The sequence below is a fragment of the Hippopotamus amphibius genome, chromosome 14 (genome assembly GCF_030028045.1).
Source record: "Hippopotamus amphibius kiboko isolate mHipAmp2 chromosome 14, mHipAmp2.hap2, whole genome shotgun sequence".
Taxonomy (NCBI): domain Eukaryota; kingdom Metazoa; phylum Chordata; class Mammalia; order Artiodactyla; family Hippopotamidae; genus Hippopotamus; species Hippopotamus amphibius.
The window spans coordinates 57044824-57058052 of NC_080199.1; the positions used below are offsets into that span (position 1 = coordinate 57044824).

General features: G+C 35.3%; 1 protein-coding gene across 2 annotated transcripts in view; it reads left to right on the forward strand.

The window, feature by feature from the left end:
• DNAJC15 (DnaJ heat shock protein family (Hsp40) member C15) overlaps window positions 1–13229 on the forward strand; it is a 69723-nt gene that overhangs the window by 16510 nt on the left and 39984 nt on the right. For both annotated transcript variants that reach the window (XM_057707760.1, XM_057707761.1), the window contains exons 2-3: window positions 7971–8022; window positions 11495–11568. In XM_057707760.1, coding sequence (XP_057563743.1) covers window positions 7971–8022; window positions 11495–11568 — 126 coding nt within the window. The remainder of the gene's footprint in view (window positions 1–7970; window positions 8023–11494; window positions 11569–13229) is intronic.

The window sequence follows — 13229 nt, forward strand, 5'->3', positions numbered from 1 at the left end:
AAAAATGCCTGGCTTTTTTTATTGGGAGTTTTATTATTTTTCTTTTTTAACAATTCCATTACTCCTTCATGTTTTTCTACATGGATCTGTGAATTATATTCATTTCATTTTTGTAATGAGATTTACCTGGCACAGGCCCTTAACTTCATTTTCTTTGTCTTCTGTGAGACTTTTGGATATATATACCTGGTCTATGATATTTCAAGACATGATTATGTGTTAATTTCTTAATTAATTTAACTATCATTTTCCATTCTATATTCCCATTTCATTCATAATTCCACTCACTAGCAGTCACCAATACAGTACACAAATAATACAAGTTCCAAAAGGCATCTGGATAGTGGGGATGCTTCCTAAGATCATTTTCATCCCATTGTATTTAACTTTTGGAAACCTAACTATGTATTAGGTACTTTGTTAGATTTTGGAAGTCCAAAGAGATTCCCTACCTCCAAAAGCTCACATCTTAGAAGGGGTTTAAAATAGGTAAGCCATTATTAAATAATGTGCTATGTACTATAACAGAGAGAACTGCTAAGTACCATGGAGTCACTAAAAAGCTTTACTTGAGTGAGGAGATGGGTGGCAAAAGTTTCACCTGAAGGTGACCTTAAAGCTATTTGTTGAAGAATAAGCAGGGATTTTCCAGGAGGACTGAGCAGAGAAGAACAGAAAGGATTAAGAGTAAAAATGTGGGAGTGAAGAAGAGACGAATAGACATCTGCCATGTTTACAGCAGTGCCTTGATCATTTTTCATAATCTTTTCTCATAAATTATTTTGAGCATCCTGTGATGTAGGTATTCACATTCCCATTTTATAGATAAGGAAATGGGCCTAGAGAGATCAGCTTAGGGTTGCAGATTTGGTAAATGCTAAGTTGAAATTGGAGCCCAGGCCTGATTAACTTTGAAGCCCATGGATTATACATTCAGGGGTGAAGGGATAGAAGATTGAGGAAGTTCATGCTTGCTTCACGGATGAAAAACATGAAGGCTAATGAAAAAAGTAAAATTTAGAATGTAAGGGCAAAAAGGAATGGGGAATGGTTTGAGTCAAGGTTGAGGGAGATGATAGTGAGTGAATTTGAAAGCCCAGCTGACATTGGAAACCATAATTTTGTAATGGTGCTATTTAGTGTGGATATAAGACTTTTCTCCAGCCAGCTTTAGCAGTCTAGGCAGAGGAGTCTTTATGGTAACTCTCCAACCATTGTAAATCAATTCAGTGATTTCTTTGGGAATTTACTGTTTGTTAATTTCTACAGTGCTATTATACATATGCTTGGACATTTTGAAACCTAAAATCTTCATGTATTGTGTATGGTCAAAAGGGATGCAGTGAAAACTATGCTTTTTGGCATTTTTGAGGAAGCTAAAGTTGTCATGAATTTTTAAAACTTAGTTGAATACCATTGACCAATAACACATAGATTTGTTATGTGTATACATACCATTTTTGTTTTCTGTGGTAACCATAGTGAGATTGTTAAAAACTGAATTTCCAGGTTTGGTTAAATAGAATTTTTCTATTTTCCTTATATAGACCACTTTCTTCAAACACTGGTCTAGACCAGTTGTAAAAGAATTAGTTGATAGAGGAACTTCCCTGGTGGCGCAGTGGTCAAGAATCAGCCTGCCAGTGAAGGGGACGCAGGTTCGAGCCCTGGTCTGGGAAGATCCCACATGCTGTGGAGCAGCTAAGCCCGTGTGCCACAACTATTGAGCCTGCACTCTAGAGCCTGTGAGCCACAACTACTGCGCCCACATGCTGCAACTAATGAAGCCTGTACACCTAGAACCTGTGCTCTGCAACAAGAGAAGCTACCACACTGAGAAGCCCACACAGCACAACTAAGAGTAGCCCCCACTCGCCGCAACTAAAGTCTGCTCACAGCAACGAAGACCTAATGCAGCCAAAAATAATTAATAATAATAATAAAATAAATAAAAATATTAAAAAAGAGAATTAGTTGGTAGAATTTTTAACCGATTGTAACTGATTTAGTTTTTAGGTCTATATGTGTACATACATACCATTTTTATAGAAAGATCAACTTGTTCTAAATATGTGCTAGTATAATTTTATATAGAAAAAGTGTATCTAAGAATTAATTTAGATCTTCTGCAGGCCCAGAAAATGTTAGCTACTTTTCTAACTATCTGAATCCTCAAAGAAAACATTTCAAAACTAAAACTTGCTGAAGGCAGCCTTGTGGATATTTAAAACAACAACAGCAAAAAACCACCTTGTATGGCATCCACATTTACCATCTGCTGTTTCCTATATATGTATGACACCCATGGCAGTTTTAGCTTAGGCCAGAATACAGATATATACATATCTTTCTTTTTAAATCACACTGCCTGATTTCTTTTAGAATATGTGTTTCAGCATATGTTCTAATTTTCCTACGTCAAAGAAAGGGGAACATTTCTCTAGTTTCTGTAAAAGCACATGTAACATGATGTCAGTCTAGTTGCATGAGCAGTTATAGACATTTAACCTGGTTATTGCCTAGTTGGTAGAAAATGACAATACTTGTGGTACTAACACTATGCCTCATTCTCCATTTTGCTTTTAAATTGTCTTTTCAATGTCGTTTTTTGTTGTGTTACTGGCAATTTACTTTTAAAGCATCATTGTTTAAAAAACATTCAGAATAAAAATTGAAGCACATCATTGTGCTTGACATAGATCAGATACGGTGTTGCGTATATAAAAGAAATAAAATAGATCCTGTTAGCCTGAGGGTACAATACTGAAGTTTAAATAAATGTAAAATAGGATAGTGATAAAGCATTTGTGAAATTTTTTTCAACAGTAGTGAAATAAGAGAAGATGTTGATGGAATTCTCTGCTATTTACACAGTTATGCCAAATGAACCATAGGCAATTTTTTTTTAAGCCCCAGTATGCTTTAGGTGTTATTTTACTTTAAAAATTTAAGGTCAGATAAAGGTATGGTTGAGAGTTCTGCGTGAACTACTTGCTCAGATTTCAGATGGACTTTCCTGTGCTTCCTATTTTCTGTATTTGCAATTAGATGATTTCTTTTTTCTGTTTGGTCATTCACATATGTGGAGGGTTGGGGCAACTTGTTTTAGAAACTCTCTAAATTTGTGTCTGGAAAAAAAAATACAAATGACTTTCTAGTGAATGAAAAACTGTTAAGTAGTAGATAAATATTTTTCCCTAGGAAACAAATAATGTTCTTATTCTGGACCATTTGAAGTTAAAGTTTTAACTTACTTGCTTATCTCTCTAACAGTCATAGTGTTACCATAGACGACTTTGTGAGGAGTAGCTTAATTATTTCAGAGTACAGAAATCGGGTAGTGTAGGATGCATAATAGTTTCTTAAAATTTCAAGCTGAGTTCAACTTCCAAATAATACATTTTTTATCAATTGTTTATGCTCAAAAAGTGTAAACTATTTAATATCAAATTAATTGAAAATACAATTAAAGAGGTAAATCAGATACAATCCCCAATAAGAAATGAGTTGTTGATTAGCAGTGCCAATACTTTGTCCATTTTCAGTGTGAATAAGTGAGACTTGATTGCACAATTTGGGGTCATTTATTGAACATTCTTATTTGCTCCAATGATTTGGATCTGTTTTGGTTGTTTTTAAAGGTTGTACGGCCTTTAGTGTTTACCTTTCTATAAAGTTAGTCTTCAGAAATAGAGATTAATTCTGACATTAGCATTATTTTTCTTATTGTACTATTATTGAATGAATGAAGAATGAAATATAAATTGCAGGTCTTCTAATATACTCTAGAAACTCAAAGTAAATGAAACACCCTTCCTGATTTCAGTGAGCATTTGTTTATTTACAGAGGTTCTCATGTTGGGGTTTGTGAACTTCAGGGAAGGGCTTCAGGGAAACCCATGGATTCCATCAAATTATATACAGAAAAATTTGTGCTTTTCTAGGGTGCATGTATTTATTTGTGCTTTTCTAGGGTGATGATCCATAGAGTTCGTCAGATTTTTTAAAGGCTCTTGGTATCTAGAAAAGCTTAAGGGGACAGAACACATCTAAGCATACATGAATGAAATAAATGCGATAATGTTAAAAATAAAGATCTTTGGGAGATTAGCATAAACATTGGAGGCTCACCATGTTCGGTGTCCTGTAGAGGATCTATTTGATATGAGCCTTTGCTTTGTTACATGCTGCATCTCTTATGCATAGTATAGTGACTGATGTATAGTCATGCTTGAATCACTGAGGGTTCTGGTAGTAATAGATGGTTTTTTGGAACATAGTTTAATGAAGGGACTATTTGCAGAGTTGTGGGCATAGTTTAAAGTTACCTAGCACCAGTTGGAAACAGTTATCCACTCGGGCAAAGAGGCAAAGGTATGGGAATTATGCTCCAGAACCCGTACATGGGGTTACAGATATGGAAGAGGAGCCACTCAACAAGAGCTGTGGCCAAAGAGGAAATATAACAGGGAAGAAGCTGTACTATTATTTCTGTCTCCTTCCACTGTTTGTTTTTCTGCCGATGCTTCCTGTTGGGAAAAACAGTCTCAGGTGCATAGCCTTTCAACCCCACTTGGCCTCAAAAGAATGGGTGTTGGACTTGGAACACTTCCTTACCAAGAGATGAGGAGCTCACACAACCTGTGCTTTGTGGGATTATCTTTCCCTGTTTCAGGCTTGCCCCAGCTTTCAGTATTTCAGACTCCAGGGGTAGTGTGGGGTAAAGACAGGGAGGGTGCTCGTGGGCCAGCTTCCCTTTGTCAGCTGGCTGGCATCCACTAGCTGTATGAAACTAATGCACATAACGGGAGCTGATCTTACTCTGTCTCTTCTCTATGTGAGTAAATCATTGTTCTATCCAGTGCTTGATTGTTGTGTTTTCCTTCACAACTTTGATACCAAGATATAATGCGCAGAAATATTTAGAGTCCTTTTCCGAGGTTGGTAACCAGTGCATGGTGTTCTGTTCAGAACTTCCTCCGTTGGCAAAACCCAACCAGAAGTGAGAGGGCAAGTGAGGACTGGATAATGTAGTCTTTTGAGATAAGGAGAGACAGGTACAGAGCAAGGCAGAAAATGGTGGACAATGAATCTGGAGGGACAAATGGAGAATAATCATCAGAGTACTCAATACTTATTTGTTGAATTAAATTGAGTTTTTAATTGTTAAACCCAGTTGAGCCTTATATATTGTTAGGTTAAAGTGAAAAATGACCAAATGCCTGATGGTTTAATGTTTCTGATATAAATACCTTGACATAAAAATCCCTTTAGAATAATGAGGCAGCTATTTGCCTCGTTTATATATATTTGAATAGCTGAAATAATAAAAATAATACAATAATTATCTATACAAATGTGAAATTAAAATACCTCAACTTTTCAAGACTTTATATTTTTCAAATATGCATTTCTCAAAATATGAAAATTTGGGTTATCTAATCTAGAGAAGACCAATTCATTTTCTAGGGCCTACCTCAAAAACCACTTCTGTGAATCTTCTTTTACTTGGACAAATTCAAGAGCTTATGAAACATTGTTCATATTTCTGTTACCACTGACATTGTGTAATAGCTACTTATTCTTGTTGACAACATTAAAGTGGTTCACCTTTACTGCCTGTTTACTATGTGCCAAGCCACTGTGCTAAGTCTTTTGCACACACTATCAATAATATCACCCTCAGGATAGCCCTAGAAGTGTAGATACTATTGCTTGGTGCATCAGCAGACAGAACAAATTCCACAAAGGCCAGAGATCTTTATATTCCGGTATTAGTATTTCTATACCATTTTGGTTTTATGGTGGTTATTGTTAGTATTCATATGTTTATTAGCCATTTAGATTTTTTTTCTATGAAGTTCCTGACCTACTCTTGTCCATTTTCAGCTGGATTGTCTGTCTTATTAATGCGGAGGAATTCTCTATATTCTTGGGTATGTGCTCATTGTCTGTTATGTGTTGCAAATGACTTCTCTCATTCTGTGGCTGGTTCAAGCTGAAATATTAAGAATACGTCGGATCTTGATGGGCAAAGATAAATATTTCTAGTCAGATGAAAGAATAAACAAGGTTTATGAGGAAGGAAAATAAATTCAAACATGAAACACTTGAGTACTTTGGTTGGACTGAGGATCCTTAAAGTGAACCAATGGAAGACAAGACTAGAAAACTCAAAACATGTAGCCCCTGGGAAGCTCTAGAAAATGGCAAAAATATACCTCAACATATATAAAAATACACCTCAAAGTATTGATTCTTTAAATCAACACTCGTTTCCCTTCAGTTCAGGAATAATTAAGTCTAGATGACCTGAAGGGAACCTCAAAGACTGTTTGGCCTCTCCTGTCTGGCTAGCTAGCTCTGGGCTTGTCCTCCTCTGCCAGGGAAAGAATCTTCCTTTACTGAGGTTGCCCTAGTGCTCTGCCTGGTGACAAAGGTGTATCTGAGAGCTGCAACTGAGGAGGAGAAGCCTAGATGAACTTTCTTCATCTTGGCTATGAAGAGCTCTAGATTTCTGAGAGAGAGTTACTGGGTGTTACAGTTAGAGCACCTTCATGCAAGTGACCTTTGTGTCCTGACGTTTATTGTTATAGAGTCTTCTCTTGAAGATCTAGGGCTTTGATTTTCTAAGACTTGCATACCCTTACAGAACTTGAAACCTGATTGCGGTAGGGCTTTTTGGTTTTGCTATCCATCCAGTCTCAGGCTCCATCTTACGGCTTTTGCTTCACTGTTGTGAAATGAATCCATTTTATTCCCTAGTGAGATTATTGTAGCGTTTTTTTAGTTTTTTCTGGACCTTATGGATTTGCCTCTCTCGCCACTAATCGGACAAACATTTGTATAGCGTCTCTGCTTAATTCTGATCCCATCAACATTTGATTTGGCTGCAAGTAATCTGAAAACTGAAAATAGTAGTAGTATTTTAGGAAGATAGAATTTTGTTTGTATCTCATGTAAATAGAGGCAGCCCAGGAGTGCTGTGGCAGCTCTGTGACCATCCAGGATACAGTCTCTTTTCATCTCATTGTTTTTCCTTCCTTATCCGACCTGGCGGCTCCTGGTATAATGTCTGCATTGCAGCTGTCAGGAAGGAGGAAATAGAAAAGAAAAACATTCCACTGTCCCTGGAAGGACTTCTCCCTGCGACACTGCACCCACCACTCTGCTTATATCCTATAAGCCAACCCTTAGGAAACATAGCCGTACCTAAGTGTAAGGGGGGGCTTGGAAATACATGTCTGGCTAAAAATAGGAATTTTGATCCTGTAGAAGAAAGGGGAAATGGATCTTGGGGGCAATCATTGATCTTTGCTACATAAAACCTTTTTCTGTTGTGACTTAAATATTTTCCCAAGGTGGTTAAGGAGAAAAGCACTGACTAATATAGAGTATATAACTAATTTAGAATTTATCAGGATGAGCTCATAACTTCAGATTCTGAATTCTTGGCTCTTATTTTAAAGTTTTTACATTGGTCTAGAAAGGTAGAAATAAGCTAGCTCTTAAGTTACTCATCACTTTTACTAATTTTTTGCAGCTTGGCTTCTTTTCTAAACATGGATATAATGTTTTATCAAATTTTTAAATATAGCAGATTCCATTGAGCATTGCATATGTAAAGGAGGAAATATTTGCCTTTTATCTTCATAGAAGAAAATACATTAAACCCACTATTAAGAATAGTCTATAGAAAACATTATAGCACTAGGTACATAAAAGCTCTTGGTTAGAATGAATTCAAATACCTGAAAATTAAATGAAATCTAGAATTTAGTTCCCTGAAAATGAGCTGATATAGTGTGCAGCAGACATAATCCTATAGACACTGCAGATTTTTAAAAATTCCACACAGCAGAGCTTGACAAAAATGTGGTATTTAACATAATTATTCTCATTATTTAAAATGATTTATTTAAAAACCCAGTATGTAACACTCTAAGTGATAATCATTTTTTCCTCCATAGGCAAGAAGTTTGATAGCTGTGGGGCTGGGTATTGCAGCTCTTGGATTTGCAGGTAAGATAAATGAAGGATACATGTCAATACATGTTGCAGGAGAAATATTTCCAAATAGCTTCTATAGTGATTCATGAGAAGACTTAGTATTCTGAGGTTTTTGTTTTAAGACATACATTCCCACTCTTTTACAACATTTATAGTCACTGAACATTTGTCAGCGTAGCAAAATCTAGATAAACATTGTAGAGAAGGAAATTAACGATACAAACGCTAGGGAAACTAACCCCAATAATAATTGATCTTCCTGACATTTTTTTAGTTTGAGCTATAGTGTACTATTAAAAAATAAAATCTTTAATATGAAGCAGTGTAAGTGATACGGCACTCTTTTATTCTCCCACATTTTTTTCTCGCAGATAAGAGCACACATTTTCTGAGCCTGTCAGTTCTTTCTGAAGAGCATAGCCATTCTCTGTAGTGTATTTATTACTCATTTTAATACATTGGTGAAATTGTCTTTGACAAACCCAGAATTTTTTTTACTGCCAAAATCTTTTAGAAAGAATAGTTACAATTTAAAGTAAAATTGCTATCTCTTCTAGCCATTAATTTATAGTTTTAAATTGCATAGCTGTTCTCTAATTAAATGTCTTTTTTGTTTGTTTTTTATGTGGTAGGTTTTGTTATTTTTCTCATTTTCTAAATAAGGAAAGTAAGGCTTTGAGAGCACCGGGACCACTTTCCCCAGGAGGATCCCACCCACCAAATAGCGTTAAGTGTTCCCATAATATCCTATGCGTGTTTTTATCATTGCACTTAGCACATAGTATTTTTTTTAATCACTAAATTAAGTTTTTAATAAATTCCATGAAAGACAAGTATAGCTTTTGTGTGCTAACACACTAGGTTAAAGTAAATCTCTTTTTCTTGTATCTTTATTTATACACTACAGAATAGTTACTAAATTTACTAAGTTTCTGCTTATTACCACCTATATTGTGAATATGTGGTGTATTCTGAGTAGACTATAGTGAGTAAAAATTATTTATTCTTTCTAATCTAACCTTGAGTGATTTTTCCATAATTTACTTATTTAGCTTCTTTTTAAAATTTTTTTATTAGTTATCTATCTTATACATATTAGCATATATATGTCAACTCCAATCTCCCAGTTTATCCCACACCCCCTCCCCCAGCCACCACTTTCCCCCCTTGGTGTCCATTCATTTGTTCTCTACATCTGTGTGTCTGTTTATGCCTTGCAAACCAGTTCATCTGTACCGTTTTTCTAGATTCCACATGTATGTGTTAATATACGATATTTGTTTTTCTCTTTCTGACTTACTTCACTCTGTATGACAGTCTCTAGGTCCATCCATGTCTCTACAGATGACCCAATTTCATTCCTTTTTATGGCCAAGTAACATTCCATTGTATATATGTACCACATCTTCTTTATCTATTCATCTGTTGATGGACATTTAGGTTGTTTGCATGTCCTGGCTATTGTAAATAGTGCTGTATTGAACATTGGGGTGCATGCATCTTTTTGGATTTTGGTTTTCTCTGGGTATATGCCCAGAAGTGGGATTGCTGGGTCATATGGTAATTCTATTTTTAGTTTTTTAAGGAACCTCCATACTGTTCTCCATAGTGGCTGAATCAATCAATTTTCGTTCCCACCAGCAGTGCAAGAGGGTTCCCTTTTCTCCACACACTCTCCAGCATTTATTGTTTGTAGATTTTTTGATGATGCCCATTCTAACTGGTGTGAAGTGATACCTCATTGTTACTTTGATTTGCCCCAACCAAAGGATGCAGACTGGCTGAATGGATAATTAACTGTTAATCTGAGAGCATTTCCTTGTTGATAAAGATTTACATTTTTCATTTAGCATTAGTGTCTCTTAGGTTCCATGGATTTGATCTTGTTAATTGGATCTTCTTTTTAGGTGAAGTTACATTGCATTGTGGTTATATGCAGTGAGAGCCAATAGAAAAAGAGACGCAAAAGATTTTGTTTTGTGTAATATTTAATTCCACACAACTCTATTTAAAGCATCTTACCAGTAAGAACTTTAAAATCAGGAAGATCAGTGGTTCAGATTCTCTTGGTTCTTACACCATCAAAATCTTATGTCTCATTATATAACTATAGTTAATTACTTACTGAGGCTTCATGAAAAGAGTATCATGTCTGAAAAAGGAATTCTGACAAACTTACATAAACATAAAACAATTTTAGTATTAATTACTATAGCAGAATAGGCATACTTATTTCAAATTCAAATGTAAGATTTTTTATTTGAAGTTAGAGAAACATACTTTTGCCAAGGTCTTTCTAAAATGAGAATAATTGATGTATATATTCTGTGTATACTACACTGTTGCCAAACTTATTTTACTAACTAGAATATTAATAGCAGGCAGATCTCAAAAAAAAAATCGACAGATCTCTTTCAGAGTCAAGTACGACTGAAGAGTAGAATTTAGGAAAGTACCCTTAGACTGTTGGAACTAGGTCTTCTCCTTTATGGTTAAAGTAAATGTCCAGATGTCACTTCTTGAAGCCTTTAATTGCTTTTTTACATTGAGATTGCATGATTGTGATTTTGAAGGAATTTTGAGGCACTTTAAAAGTCATATTTTATACTATTGTAGAATCAAATGGAAGTTGATATTTATATGATAAAAGATTTAGATGAGTTAGGGTTTCAGCTTCATTTAATTTTACTTTATTTAATATTCTCCTTGATCTCAAGAGCTTTTTATCGCCTGCTTAGATTGGCTACTTCACATCTTTCTATGTCTAGCATCCTGTGTTTTTCACTATAATATTTTGTTTGCACAGGACTAACAGTATATTTAGACAGATAACTTCTTATAAAAGATCTATGTAGTTGAACTTCCCTTGTAGAAATCTTGATTTGCAAATGGCGTTATGGTTAGAAATTGAATTTAAGTTCAGAGAGTCATAACTAGTTTTCTAGCAAAGCTTTGGGTAAAGAGACATTAGTATCAATAGACACATATTATGATTAAGGTACATAAGGTAAATAAGGCAGATAATACTTTATTCTTGTTCTATACCCTCAAAACAATTTAGGACCTGTTTTGCTATTGATATTTAGCTGTCCAGACTCAGAGAAGTTTTGATTATTAGGATGCCTGAGAAGGGAAAGCACCAAAATAAAAGAAGCTTTTAGGAGCGCAGTCATCCCCAGTGAGAGATTGAGTATCAGGATGTTGTTGTTTTTGTGACCTGTAGCACCATATAAACGTAGGATTTTATAAATAAATGTTGAGATTTTCTAGTTTTATAATTAGGAACTAAAGCTTAATAAATTTAACAGCTATGAAAATTATATTAAAATGAAATTGTCCTCCATTTAATAAATGAGAAATTTGAAAAAGTATGACTGTCTTTCTGGTAGATTTTGACATAGTTATAAATACTGTGGTGAGCACCTTGTGGGTGTTGGCTTTCATTATAGAAAATATATTTGCTTTTATTCCTGTTACTATTTAGGTCGCTACGCATTTCAAATCTGGAAACCTCTAGGACAAATAATCACAGAAACTGCAAAGAAGATTTCAACTCCTGTAAGTTAAAATGGCTTTGGTTGGAAATCTAAGCTTGCTTTGATTTTTGTTTCTATGCCATTACTGATAGTAATTCAGAAAAATATTTTGGTTTTTTGTATCATTGGCGACTTTATCTACTGTATTAATTTAGTTTCTTATAAGTTTCCTGGTCAGGTTATTTTATATCTAAGCTTATTCCTAACTTTGACTTCTAATTATTATATTCCCTGTAGTAGTATTACATCAACTTTGAGGCAATTTATTTTCCTTGTTTAATTAGTATTCATTTAGTGATTGTCCTGTACCAGGGGCTAGGCATAGCTGGTGAACAAAACAGACATGGTCCCTGCCCTCATGGAGCTTACCCAAAAGTTTATTTCATCTTGAAATTTGAAACCAGTTTCCTTGTACCACCATACCTGGCTATCTCAAACATAAAATTATACGATTCCAACCTTGACATCCTATAGGGCTTATACATTTATCTCCCAGCATTACAGCTACTCTCATGAGCTGAATATAAGTGAAGAATGAATGATAGTTGGTATCTAAGAAGCTATAGTGTGGTGAGCTATGGTTTGTGACCACTGGAGACTGTGCAAAGAAAACTCACTGAAGCAGTGCAACATAAACATTGATTTCTGAGAAACAGAAGATCTGGGATAGATCAGCTTGGCTTGCAGCAATTTGAGAATGAATGGCTTGTTTTAGCAAAGGCATTATAGGCTTGTGAGGCTTAGTTAGTCATGAACAATAACCACACTTTCAAAGGATGACATACTGGCAGATAAATAAACTCAGGGTCAAAAGAACTGCAAGTGATTTGGCAGACTTATAAATGCATGTCTATGGTTAGAGGGAGCATGTGTTGATTTTCTGTTTTCCTATTTATATTTTATTTGGCTAAAGTATTAATAGGTGTTTAGCATTCATTCAATAAATGTTCATTAAGCACCTACTGTATACCAGACATTATTGTGGGGAGTGGAAGGTAGTCATGAACCAGACAAAGACACTGCCCTCTAGGAATTTACTTTTTAGTGGAGACAATTAACAAATAAGATATATAATATGTAGAGGTGTTAAAGGTAGAAGTTTAGTTTTCTTTAGAAAACTAAATCAAGGTAAGAGATTGATTCTTCAACAGCAGAGAGGAATCTATATTAGGTAGGTCCGGGAAGGCCTCTCTGAAAAGACGAGGGAGCAGGCCATGTGAACATCTGAAGAAAGAGCTTTCTAGGCAGTGGGAACACTGCAAAGTTCCCAAGCTGGAAATGAGTTTAGCAGCAAGAGTAACTCCAGTGGAGTATGTAGAAGGAGTAGTGGTAGCTTGGGCCCAGATCACTTAGGGCCAAATAGCTTGATGGTTTTGAGCATGGGGGCAACATGATTTTCATTTTAGATGATCACTCTGCCTGCTGCACAGAGTATAGACTAGAATGAGCCAGAGCAGAAGCTGTGAAACCTATTAAGAGGGTATTGAGATAGTCCAGGGACTTAGGTGATGGTGGTTGAAATAGAGTAATAAGCATGGAAATAATGACATAGTTGTTTAAATGTCTTTCCACATGTATATAATCTATGTATAGTAAATTGAGAGACTTTCAGAAATCATTTCTCTCCTGTTATGGTGATCTTCAATAGTTATACTTATACCATAAATAGAAGACTCACGTTTT